The sequence below is a fragment of the Lagenorhynchus albirostris genome, chromosome 3, assembly GCF_949774975.1.
Source record: "Lagenorhynchus albirostris chromosome 3, mLagAlb1.1, whole genome shotgun sequence".
Classification (NCBI taxonomy): domain Eukaryota; kingdom Metazoa; phylum Chordata; class Mammalia; order Artiodactyla; family Delphinidae; genus Lagenorhynchus; species Lagenorhynchus albirostris.
In genome coordinates, this window is record NC_083097.1 from 170,293,460 (window position 1) to 170,306,567 (window position 13,108).

The window sequence follows — 13,108 nt, forward strand, 5'->3', positions numbered from 1 at the left end:
GCAGAGTAGTGGTGGCGCCAGTGGTCCCAGCTGACCTGGAGCGAAGTCAGGCCATAGAGGGTTACGGAGGCAGCAGGGACTTGAGGCATGGAGACCACCCCCCTGCAGTTTGGCCCCAAGAGCAAGAGGAAGAGCTGTGGCCGACCCCCACCCCGGCCAAGGGGTCTATGGTGGTGGGCGTGCGTCCTCGGGAGGGAGGTGGGACCGGGAGCCTGAGCGAGGGTCCCGACAGGGGTGGGCAGAAGGGGTGTTGGCCTGGTGTCTGTAAGGAATTGAGGGGTCTCTGGGGAGCTGCAGGGAGTGGGCTTGTCAGTTTGCTGCTGAAATAAGAGGAGAGAAGGGCCCCAAAGGGCCTAGGTGCCCGGGAGCTCGGCAGGGGATCGTGGAGATTGGGTGGCTGAAGGACCCACCAGGGGAAGGTGAGGCCCAGGGCCGAAGCCCAAATCCAGACCAGCCAAAGCCAGCCCCCTGGAGGGGTTTCTGAAGACGCAATGGTTAACCGGGTGGTCCCCCAACCATGGGCAGGGCTGTCACCTATGCTGGTCTGAGGAAGTGCTGTCCCAGGACTTTCCAGAAACACCTGAGGAGACTGCTTACTGCTGGGTACAGGGTTGTGAATATTGTAAGTGTGAGGCCAGAGACACTGCAGCCCTCGGGGAGAGAGAGGGCCAGGCCAGGGTGAATTCCCTACCTTGCCGTGAGAGGCCCTGGATGCAGCCCTGCCTGAAGGTCATGGGTCCCAACCTCTCAGTTATAGGCACCAATAAGCTCTTCTTCTTTGTTTCAGCCACTGTGAGTTGGAATAACTGAAACTCACAAAAACCCAGAGGGACCGCATTCTCAGTCAGGGAGCTGGAAAGCATTTCCGGGGGCGTGGGGAGGGGAAGTCCTGAGGGCAAGCTCTCGTCCCCCTTGGCAATTGGCTCTCTTGGTTCACAGGTGCAGCACATCAGGGTGACCCTGGTCCAGTGTCTTGTCCCGGCATGACATGGGTCGCCATCTTCCCAGCCTCCAACACCTGTGTCCTCACTGCCCAGCAGTTGAGCGAATGTTCCATATTTTAGACTTTTGGTCATGGCAGAACCCCACTCTAGTAAGAATTTCTGTGTTGGTGAAAATCTGGCCTGTCTCTGCCACAAGGAGCAGTGGGCTCAGATCATGGTGCCCCCTTGGCAAAGCTCCTCAAACTCCCCCAAAGAGAGGCCAACGGCAGGCTGCAGAGTCAAGTTTACTTTAATGATAAAAGAACAATTCCAAACACAAGTCTGGGTTGAACAGTCATGCCACGAGGCCAGGACCCCCACCTCCTATACCCCCTGCATGCTCCCCCAGCTGTCCCCAAGGACGTCCCCTCTGGGGGAGCAAAAGGGACAGAAAGGGAGCTTGGGTCCTGGGCATCAACATGCAGAGGTCCACCTTGACCCTCAGGGAAGCTAGATGCTCTGAAGCATGTGGATCGCATGCTGAAGGTGCTGGCGGGCAGCCAGAGCACAGCCGTGGCTCCGCAGGACGCCCAGCGGGTAGGAGGTGCCAGGCTGGCCCTGCTCCCAGACCGTGAGCCGCAGCTCTTCACACCCACCACTCAGCACGAGTTGAGCCTGGTCTCCGCTGCAGCTGACCTACCAAGGTGGGAGGAGCTGGGTCCGAGGGGAGAAGGGGCCCTGGCCCTCGGAGGACAAGTGGATAGGAGACTGAGGTCCCCCTGATCTGAGTCTCAGTGGCTGCCCCACCCATAGGAACTCAGGGTCAGGAGCCCAGGGCTCTACCACACAGACAGGGAAACTGAGGCTCAGATGGGACTCCTCCACCCAGAGCCGCCCAGTGAGACCTCCTACTCTTAAGCCTGTGCCCTGGGGAACAGCAGCTCCTCATGGGTACCAGCTTCCACAGCTGCTGGGCAGGGCCATTTGAAGACAATCCTCTAAGACCCGGCCCAGGCCAGGGTACTCTGGTCTGAACGGAGAGGGGATTTTTACTATAAAATAAAATCATACTAATTTTTAAAAATAATAAGTATTGTATACTAGTGCGTTTGAAATCTGTTTTAGGAGTGGCTATGATGTCCCAGGAATTGCCAGGACTGCGCAGGAAAACCTAAAAATGATTCTGCAACAAAATGACATTTCGACAGCTGCTACAGGTAACCACACAGGACGATGACCCTGAGTGACATTTTGCTGTCATTCAGACACATTTTATTTCCGATTTTCTTGGGCTCCCCCCAGAAGTGTGCAATGTAACAGCCCTGTTTGCGGGGGGGACCCTCACTCACCTGCACCGTCCCATCACTGAACAGCAGGAGTGCGGCCCGCTCGGACACCAGGAAGCGCAGCAGGCAGAGGCTGGGGGCTGCCGGCCAGGCGGCTGTGGACAGGCCCCCCTCCTGTGGACAGACCCAGCCACAGGGCCTCAGGGCCGAGGGCTCCCACCGCCTGGCACACCCCCCAGCCCCACCCAGCCCTCACCTCTCGCAGCCGCCGCTGCATGTATCGGGCAAAGAGCCGAAGGACAGCCAGCTTGGCACCCAGCAGGGTGGGCACATCCCTCAGGGCGAATGTCTCCAGCCTTCCCCGGTCAGGCATGTAGATGACTTGGCTGATGGGGGTGGGGGGTTGCACAGGGCGGTGCCAGCTGTCAGGACCTCTATCCTGGACACCTCACACCCGAGGACACCTTCTCACGCAGCCGTGTCTCTTGGACCATGATGTGAAACCAGCTCCGCACGGACCAGCCCTCTCTGTTCATCCAGCCCCGGCCCCTCCCCTGAACTCCAGACCCTTGGAGCCACAGACTCAGCCTGTCCACGCTGAGATCCTGACGGGCCGCCACAACTACTGAGCCTGCACTCTAGATCCCGCGAGCCACAACTACTGAGCCTGTGCGCTACAGCTACTGAAGCCCACCTGCCTAGAGCCTGTGCTCCGCAACAAGAGAAGCCACCACCATGAAAAGCCCGTGCATCGCAACAAAGAGTAGCCCCCGCTCGCCGCAACTAGAGAAAGCCCGCGCGCAGCAACGAAGACCCAACACAGCCAAAAATAAATTAATTAATTTAATTTTTTTTAAAAAAAGTGTGAGTCTGACCCCTCCTTCCCGCCCCAACCCCAACAGTGGCCTGTGAGGCTCTGTGACTTCATGTCCTTCCCCTCTCCCTGCCATTCCTCAAACCCACCATGCTCAGTCCCATCTCGGGGGCTTTGCACATGCTGTTCCCTAGGCCTCAGATGCTGTTCCTGACAGACTCTTTCTCATCATTTCTGTCTCGCCTGAGCGTCACTTCTTCAGAAAGCCCCTGCTTCCACAACCACTCTGTTGAGAGTCGTCTCCACTTCCCCAATCTGTCACCTCACCTGTTTCGTTTCCTTCGAAAACTGCCACCTGAAATCAACTTAGTAATTCATTTGTTTAGCATTGTTCTCCCCGACCAGGCAGTAAGCGCCTGTAGGTGTGCACAGTAGATGTGTAATAAATCTGTGAGGAGTGAATGAAGAAAGGCAGGGAGGAGGGCCTGGCCTCCCAGGGGGAAAGGAACTCCACAACTTACCCCTCTGCGGGACGCAGGGCCATGTGGGTGCCATCCCGAAGCAGGACACCACTGCCCCCGTCTGACAATTGGTAGCCAAAGCCGTACTTGCTGGAATAATCCACCCACTTGGGGGCCCAGAGGATGGGCCGCTGCTCTCCTGGGGGGTCCTGCGTGGCTGGCACAGGATGAAATGAAGTGAGCAGGGGTCCTGGAAGGGGCGGGCGGAAGGACGGCAGAGGCACAGGAGATGGAGAGTAAAGTCCAAGGAATAGAACACCAACTCTTGGGACTTCCCTGGCGGTCCAGTGCGTAAGACTCCGTGCTTCCGCTGCAGGGGGCACGGGCTCAATCCGTGGATGGGGAACCAAGATCTCACATGCGGCCAAAAAAAAAAAAAAAAACCAACTCTTGCCTTGAGGCGGGAGGACTGGCGGACCCTGGGATCACAGCTGCCTCTGCCTCTGGAAATGAGTAAATCTGAAAAGCTTGTAAGGTCCAAAATACCGTAGGGCTTTGCTTTATTTCATTAAACATTTTTTGTATTAAAAAATAAAAATTGCTCAAGGCCATGTGGGATCCTAGATTGGATTGCAGAAGAGAAAAAGGGCAATCATGGAAACCCTGGGAAACTCCAGTGGCCCAGGAAGCTGGGCCACAGGAGAAGCTGGAAGTCTGTAATACAGTTGCCAGCTATCTGTGCTGCTCCTACCTGGGCTGCCAGAGTCCAGGCAAAGCTGCAGGCTCCTGATGGCTGCCTCTACCTCCTGCCTCGGGCTCCCCTGGGGCCCTGGGGAGACAGATCTCTGTGGGGGACAGATAGGCCAGGGCCCCTCCAACCAGCCCCGCCCCAAACTCCCACATCCGGGAAAGTCCTATTTTCACCCCAGAAGGATTCCAGACATCACTGTCATTTTACAGGTGGGAAAATTGAGGCCGGGAGAGGGGACGTGGTCCTGGCAAGGTAGGATCTTTGCCCCCCACTTCTCGACCCTCAGTCCTGCCCACAGCTCCCACCTACGATGGAGAGTCTGCTCACCCGCCGGGTCACTCCCGAGGGTCCCCTGGCTGAGCAGGTGGACAGGGCGCTCAGGGCACGGAGCCCCTCCCTCTGACAGGGAGGCCTGCGGAGGGAGCAGCAGGGGTTGGGGGCTCTGGCCTCCCCCCCCTGAAGACCCCCTGGCTTCTCCCTCTGCCCAGCCTCCCTGTGAGGATGCCCTCCACATTCCCCACCACGCCCCCCTCCCCGCGCCCTCACCTCACTACCACACTCCATGGAGTCAGGGTCAGGGCCGTCTTCTCCTGGACCTGAAGCCTCCTTAGGAGTGAAGGGGCCTGCAGGAGGCACGAGGATTGGGGGGCGGGCAGAGCCTGACCCCATGCAGGGCGAGACCTCTGCCACCGACATCCGCCTCTGCCTCTGCCGTGGCGGCGACATTTCAGAGCAGGTAGGGAGGAGGACAGGCGTGTGAGATGCGGGGCGCAGGTAGGAGCAGGTGAGGGGGCGGGGCGGTACTCACAAGGCCTCCGGCACTGGGGCAGCAGCAGCCGGCCCACCCTCCAGAAGAGCCTGCCCAGAGGCTGGGGGATGGAGAAGATGGGCAGGCTGTGGCAGGAGTGGGGCGGCAGCCGGTCCGGGGTGAAGCCCTTCGGAGTGGAGAGCTGGGTGTTAGCACGCCACTCCTGAGTACCTGGGCTAGCTGGGGGTCCTGACCCACACCTGGGTCTGCTGAGACGCCCCAGAGAAGGGCAGCCCCGACCCGCTGACACCCCACACCTGCGTGAAAAAGTCATCCTGCAGCAGGTGGTCCAGGCTGGGCCGTTCGGCCGGGTTGGGTGCCAGCAGGCGGGCGATGAGGCGGCGTGCATTGGGGGACAGATGTGCAGGCTCGGGGTAGCGGCCATCTCGGATGTTCTGGTACATCTCCGACAAGGGTGCCGCCACGAAGGGAGGGGCGCCAGTCAGCACCATGTACCTGGGCCGGGTCGGGGGCAGGAACCTGGGTGCCTGCTTGCATCTGTCCTGGGCATCCAGGGTTGCCTCACACCTACCTGTGCACACCTGGCCACACCTTCCCACACTTCCTGACTCCGTACCCACGTCACATCCACTTTCTCATAGCTGCCCTACATCTGCTCCCACCTGGCCATTCCTGTCTGCTCAGGAGACACCAGCATCTGTCTGTACACCTGCCTGCTCCTGGGTTATACCTGGACACACCTGCATATACCTTTCCGGGTTTAGTTTATGCATGCTCACACCTCATACCTGTACATATGCCCTCATCTGCCTGTGTATCTGCCACCTGCACACACCTGTCCACACCTCTGTGCACACTCAAAACTATCATCCCGCCATATGCCCTATTCATACCTGCACGCTCAGATGATGGCAGGTGTGTGCTCCCACCTGCCCCCCGAGCTGCACACACTGGTCCTGTGTTTGCTCATACCTGCCTGTGCCCCCACTCAATCTCCCCTGTACATGCCTACACCTGTCCTTACCTGCCGGCGCCCGCTCCCACCTGCCCACACCTGGCCCCAGCTGGGCAGTCCTGCCCCCCTTCCCCAGGCCCGGGGCTTCGGGGGCCACTCACATGACGCAGCCCAGAGCCCAGATGTCCGACTGGCAGGAGTGCCCGTTTCTGGACACGACCTCCGGGGCCAGGAAGTTTGGGGTCCCACAGAGCACTCTGGGGGGCATAACGGGGGCTCAGGAAGGCTGGGGCCAGAGCCGGCCCACCCTCACCCACCCAGAGAGCCCGCTCAGAGCCTCCCGGTCACCTGTGGCAGCGGCCTCCTGGGCCCACCCTGGTGGCCAGCCCCAGGTCTCCGATCTTCACCTCCATGTTCTTGTTCAGGAAGAAGTTACCTGCCGGGGCCCGGGGGCGGAGGGGATGGGAGGGGGAGGAGCACGGCGTGTGGGTGGAATCCCCGCCCTCGCCCCGCCCCCGCCCCGCCCCCGCGGCCCCTTCCGCGTCCTCACTGAGCTTCAGGTCCCGGTGGACGATGCGCCTCTGGTGCAGGTAGCGCAGGCCGCTGACCAGGCCCCGCAGGTAGTAACGCACCTCAGGCTCTGTCAGCGTCTGCCGCGCCTCCAGCACGTGGGCCAGTGACTGCAGGGGACCGGCAGGTGCAGCACCGGCGCCGAGGAGACACAGGTGAGCCCAGGTTAGGCGGTACAGTGAGTTCCAGGGACCCAAGAAGGCAAAGGTAAATTCAGCTCTCAGGTGGATGTGGCTGATTGTGGGACAGGCAGAGGTGAGCTCTGAGCCCCAGGAGGAACGTACGAGTTCAGATGGGCCGAGGGGGCCACAGTGAGCTTTTCGGCAAGAGACGAACCCAAGGTGGGTACGTTCTGGGCAAAGGAGAGCTCAGGTGTATTTAAGTGGGCTCAGGCAGTTCAAGGGGTCTATGAAGGTGCAACTAAGTCCAAGTGGGTTCAGGAACAGGCATTCCTGCCTGTCGGACATCTGGGCTCTGGGCTGCACCGTGTCAGTGGCCCCAAGGGCCCCGGGCCTGGGGAACAGGGGCAGGACTGCCCAGGTGAGGCCAGGTGTGGGCAGGTGGGGCCTGGCTGAGTGCAGGAGGGGCACAGGTGGGCATAGGTGTGCCGAGGTGAGTCAAGAGAGCCTCTGGGTGGGCAGGTGGGCACTGGAGCATTAAGGGTGAGCACAGGTGGGCCTAGTGTGGTCACAGGTAGAAACAGGTAAGGAGAGACAGACATGGGAGGGGGCCACAGATGAGCACAGTGGACTGGGGGGGGGGCATGGCTCCCTCTAGGCCCCGCCCCCTGGGCACCTGGCGGCTGCAGTATTCCAACACCATGTACACGTGGTCACGGTCAGCAAAGTGTCCGTGGAAGGCCACGATGTTGCGATGTCGCAGGCGGCTGTGCAGGGCGATCTCGCGCTCCACCTGCAGGCGGGGTCCCACGTGTACACACCCGGCAGGTGCCCACACCCGAGGTACCCATGCCCCCACGGGCATGCTCACCACCCCCAGGGCAGGGACGTCTCTGCGGACCCGATTTGGTCACAGGGCCCCTGGGCACTGATGCGCAGAGCGTACCTTGTCGCCGGGGCACAGCCGTCCAGCCCCACCACCGCCATGAGGCACCACTTTGAGCGCAAACACGGAGCTGGTGGACATGTCGGTCAGCTTGTAGCAGCGGCTGAAGGCGCCCTGCGGGGCAGGCGATTCACGAGCTCAGGGCACACAGGTGTGGGGACAGATGGCCAGGCCTCTTCACACACAGACACGCACACACACACACCCCTCAGACGCATGGATGCATAGCTCACATCCTCATACCTGGATACCCAAGGCAACACAACACACAGAAGTACACGAAGGCACAGGGACACATACACTCAGACACACAGACACATCCACACCTGGATATATAGAGCCCACGGACCCTAATACAGTCCCCGGACACACGGTACAACGCCCGAACACAGAAAGCAGAGACCTATGACACATTCAGACACATACGCACAGGGAAACACAACAGAGTCTGGGTCCGTACCAAGGCTCCAAGTCGCAGAACACTTGGGCGCACACCCACACCCTAGACACACAACCCACAACACAGCACAACGTGCCCAACACCGGTTCCCGCCACACGATGCACGCAGAACAGCGGGTACATCGCAGACCCGGGCGTCCACCCACGCCAGCCCCAAACTCGCATGGACACGCGACACACACAGAGACAAAAGCCAGGGCGCACGCTGGCTCGTTTGCGGTCGCGATCGCGCGAACGCGCCCCGCCCCGCCGGGACCCCTGCCCGGCCCGGCCCCCTCGTCAGCGGACTTGGAGTGCCGGGGTCCCCACCTTGCCGATCAGCTTCCCGCGTCTGTACACGCGCCCCGAGCTCGGGTCGCGCAGGAAGACGGAGACCAGCGGGCGGCAACTGCGCCGCCGCCGCCGCCGCCGCCGCGGCTCGGGCTCCATCCCTCCCGGGAGCCTGGCGGGGCGGGCGCACTGGCGCAGCCTCGGCCGGGACCACCGCGCGCGGCGCTGCTCTGGGGGCCGCGCGCTGCCTGGACGCGTCTTATTGGCCGAGGGGGGAGGGGTGGAGTCCAGACGCTCGGGGCGGCCAGCGCGGGAGGGGGCGGGCGCGTGCGGGCGCTTGGGCGTGCGGGGACGCGGGGCTGGCGGGAGTTCAGGGACCAGAGCGGCGCTGGCACCCTGCACGCCAGCCCAGCGCCAGTCCCGCGCGCGCTCAGCTCGCTTGCTCCTCCAATCCTGCGCCTCCCGCCAAGCTGTGAACTGTCAACACGCCCATTTCTCTGAGCAGGAGACTGAGGTCAGAGTGATTGTCTCATTCTCTCGAGGCTTCGAGGGGAAGGGTGGGTGGGAGGGAGGGCTTGGCAGGGCTCTCCCCAGACTGCGCTTGAGGTCTGAGTCTAGTCGTCCTGAATACGTGTGACTGTGGGTCCTGGCAGGTGGGTCCCCGGGCCCATATGACAATGCACGAGACTTGATTATCTTGGCACTGGGGAGCCACAGCAGGATTCAGGGAGGTGGGGAGGGGCGTGAAGCCCAAAGGGGCACTGCTGGGGTTGGGAGGCTGGCATATATGATGGACACTCAGTGGAGAGAAGGAGCAGGATTTGGGTACTGATGGACAGACACTGGGGGTTGTGACTCCTGGCTTGGGCAGCCAAAGAGAGGCAGGGGAATGGAGAACAAGTGGGCAGGCTTGGGCCCCCCGGGAACCATGGGAGCATCTCTGAGCTGTTCCCCAGACTCAGTTCCCAGCTTTTTCCTTGTATTGTCTCAAGTCACCCTTTCACCGATTCTGAGATGCAGGAACTGGCCTTGTCCCCATTTTACAGATGAACACACTGAGGCCCAGGGAGGTTAAGTCGCTTACCCAGCCAGGAAGGGACAGTGCTGGACGTGAATCCAGGCAGCTGCCTCTGGATGCCTCGGTATTAATCCCCAAAAGTTACATAACACAATGAATGGGGAGGGGTTAGCAGGGCTCCGTGGGGCTGGAATCAGGCCTCGGAATTTTCCGGAGACCAGATTTCGGAGTTCGGCCCAGCCAAGCCACCAGGGATAGGAAACACCTTCTGCGTTGTCACATGTCTGCCTGGCATGTCAAATGGGGGCACCCAGGGCATGGGGGACTCTGCGGGGGCCCCAGTGCATTGGATGGAGCCATCCTCTGGTACCTTTGCGGGGGGCCAGCCTCAGCTCCAGGGCCAAGGATTCCATCCAGGCCAGTGCAGGGGGCCAGCTGGCTGCGGCCGGGGGAGCCCGAGTCCTCTGCTAATGAGAACCAGGTGCGGTGTGACAGAAGGCAGGCAGCTGGGGGGCCCGGGGGTCTGAGCTGTCACATCATTGTCACCCTGGAATCCACATTGGCAGGCAGGAATCCAGGTTCTTCTCAGTGGCACGCCTCTGCTGCCTGCGAATTCAGGTATTTGTTCAGCACTTGTGCCCAAGACAGACCCACCCGGCCCTCAGGAAACGGTGGAGAGGAGATCACCCAGAATTAACCAAAGCCGGGGGTCTGGGCGGGTTCTGGAGGCCAACGTCAGAAAGCCAGACCCCTTCCAGGAAGTGGCTTATCCCAGAGGTCGGTGCTCTTCTTCGCCCCACGTTATAGATGAGGAAACTGAGGCTCAGGAAGGGACATGCAAGCCAGAGTCACCAGACTGTGGCCGAACCTGGCCTGCAGTGCAGGTTGGTGCGTCTGGAGCCCCTGCCCCCCCGATACTGCCCCCCAGGCCTCTCCTCCAGCGGCTACGGGAGCATAGGAAGAGCCCTCACGCTGCAGTAGGCAGCTGAGCCCACTGGACCCCCAGAAGCCTCCTGGGGGAAAGAAATCCAAAGCTCCTGGCCCAGTGCCTCACAGCAGGGCTGTCAGCTGACACCCTCTGCAGACACCAGCTCTGCCCCCATCTCCCGGCAGCCCACTGTTTTCCTGGCTGAACCTCCTCCACGGGGCTGGGGAGCCATCCCATTGCCAGCCTGCGCCCCCTCGAGCAGGGATGCCCTCCCCCAGCACTCTAGAATGGAAAACTTTATAATAAAAGGAAAACCTTAGATGTTCATAGCAGCTTTCTTCACAACAGCCGAAAGGTGGAAACAGTCCGGGTGTCCATCGACTGATGAGGGATAAACAAAACGTGCTCCACCCATACAGTGGAATATTATTCAGCCTTAAAAAGGAAGGAGGTTCCGACACTTGATACAATGTGGATGGACCTTGAGGACATCATGCCCAGTGAAATGAGCCAGACACAGAAGGACACACTGTGTGTCATTCCACTCACAGAAGGTCCTAGAGGAGTGACATCCAGAGAGACAGGAAGTAGATGGTGGGGGCCAGGGGCTGGGGGAGGGGTGGGGAGTCAGTGTTTCATGGGGACAGAGTTTCAGTTTGGGAAGATGAGAAAGTTCTGGAGTTGATGGTGCGGATGGTTGCACAACAATGTGAGTGTGCTTAATGCCACCGAGCTGTGCACTTAAAAATGGTGAAGATGGTGAATTTTGTGTGATTGTATATTTTGCCACAATCAGAAAGTGAAAACCGTTTTAGCTTCCCCACCCCCCTAAAAACCACAGGCCTAGGGAGCTAATACCCCCATTTTACAGATGAGCAAACTGAAGCCTAGTGTGTGTAGCAAGCACAGGATCGCAGTTTTGCAAAGGGGCAGGCGTTGAGGGGGGAACTCAGGGGGGCTGCCTGACCCTCCCTGCTGACCCCTGCCCAGGGCTCAGGAGGCCGGAGTGGTCGTGGGCTGGAGCCCCAGCCTGGCCGCGCGGTCCCCTGAGCCCCCGTGCTCCAGGCCAGAGGCTTGATTTGTCTCCAGTCTGTTCTTTCCCTGACCTGAGATAACTCCCCAGACTCAGCAGATTTCCCAGGAGAAGTGCTGGGGAGCCTCGCTCAAAATACCTGCCGCAGGTGGAGGGGGTGGCTGCTGAGACAGCGCCCAGGCGGGACCCTGGGAGGCCTCCCTCAGGAGGCTGGCAGGTGGGCTGGGCGCAGGGTCCTCGGTGGTGCAGCCCCTCCTTCCAGGACCGGGGAGGGAGCAGGCAGGCAGGCGTGACTCAGCCCGGCTCCTGGGTCCCTCTCTTGCCTCCTGCCTCCTGGACTTTGAAACGCAGTGGACTCCCTGCTGCCTGTCTGTACTCGGGAGCCCTCGGCCAGACCTCTCAGGTCCCCAGGGACGGGCCCCGTGAGCAGAGCGGGCGGGAGGCCACCTCATGACTGCAGTGCCCACTGCCTCAAGACTGGCCCAGCTGGGGCTGTGGGGACCTGGGTGCCACATTCCCTGAGCTTCCATCCTCCGGGAACAAACCTTGCCCTTGCCTCTCCTGCCTCTCAGCACACACTGTCACTGGCTCCTTCTAGAAGCTCTGTTCCCTCATGTCCTCTGGGACACCTATTTGTAGGCTATTCTCCCACCTTTCTTTTTTTTTTTTTTTTTTTTTTTGCGGTACGCGGGCCTCTCACTGTGGTGGCCCCTCCCGCTGCGGAGCACAGGCTCCGGACGTGCAGACTCAGCGGCCATGGCTCACGGGCCCAGCCACTCCGCGGCATGTGGGATCCTCCCGGACCGGGGCACAAACCCGCGTTCCCTGCATTGGCAGGCGGACTCTCAACCACTGCGCCACCAGGGAAGCCCCTCCCACCTTTCTTGTTACATCTTTTCGGTTCTCCTTTGAGGCTCCTCCTCCCGGTGCCCACGACTCAGTTCAGAGCCCCCCGCATCCCCTTTGTCCACTCCCTCTCGCTGATGTGGTCCAGGCCAGCAGGAGACTGACGCAGGGGGCTTGTCTCTCCTCCCCTGTCTTAGTCCGGCCTTTGCCAAAAGCAGACCCTGAAGCAAGGGTTTAGTGCCGTGAGTTGATCTGAAGAGCAGGACTGAGGGGCCGGGAAGGATGGGAGGGGAGGACGAGGGGCGCGTGGACCCCTGGCATCCACCCCCCGTTGGCCGGGGCCTCCACCTTGGACATTAATTGTCTTGTACACCCAGCTTGGAATGGCTCCCATACATGGTCCAACTGCAGCTCGGAGAGCGATGGAGTGAAATGTGGGACAGGAAGGTATGTGGGTGGGGAGCTCTGAGGGGCTTGATGCCCCCCCAGAGCGGAGCAGAGCCTGGGCTCAACCACTCCAACTTCTCCCCTTTGGCCCGTGACACTAGGACACATGTCCACAGTCAGGGTGTGGGGCGGCAGATAGGGTCAGGGAGGGGAGGTCCAGAGTGCAGTTTTGGGGACGTTGCCTTCAAGATGCCTGGCAGGGGAGCCCAAGGATGATCCAGAGGAGGAGATGGGACTGAAGACACCACGTGGGGCCTCCCTGGCACCATGCTCAGGACCAGCCAGGGCCCTGGGTCAGGAGCTTTAAGGACAGCTATGGCCAGGTCGGGGGCCACGATGTATTTGGGCCCTCAGAGGCTCACAGAACCAGGGGCTGCCTGAGAACTGGACTCAGGGGATGCTGTGGGGCTCAGGGACAGTCCAGCCTCTTCCTGACAGCAAGAAGCCTTCCAGAACCAAATCAGATCACATCCAAAGCCTGCTAGTGGGCCCCCATGGCCTTCCCACACACC

The 13,108-nt window shown here is 60.7% G+C and overlaps 1 protein-coding gene across 1 annotated transcript; it reads right to left on the reverse strand.

Moving 5' to 3' along the window:
* Window positions 1–1,433: 1,433 nt before the first annotated feature.
* PLK5 (polo like kinase 5 (inactive)) lies at window positions 1,434–8,483 on the reverse strand. The gene is given in 15 exon segments (XM_060146755.1): window positions 1,434–1,619; window positions 2,273–2,383; window positions 3,545–3,586; window positions 3,589–3,701; window positions 4,236–4,313; window positions 4,563–4,647; window positions 4,782–4,858; window positions 5,044–5,170; window positions 5,301–5,499; window positions 6,121–6,216; window positions 6,308–6,395; window positions 6,510–6,639; window positions 7,325–7,441; window positions 7,595–7,708; window positions 8,364–8,483. Coding segments are annotated over 15 exon segments (1,683 nt in total).
* Window positions 8,484–13,108: the final 4,625 nt, after the last annotated feature.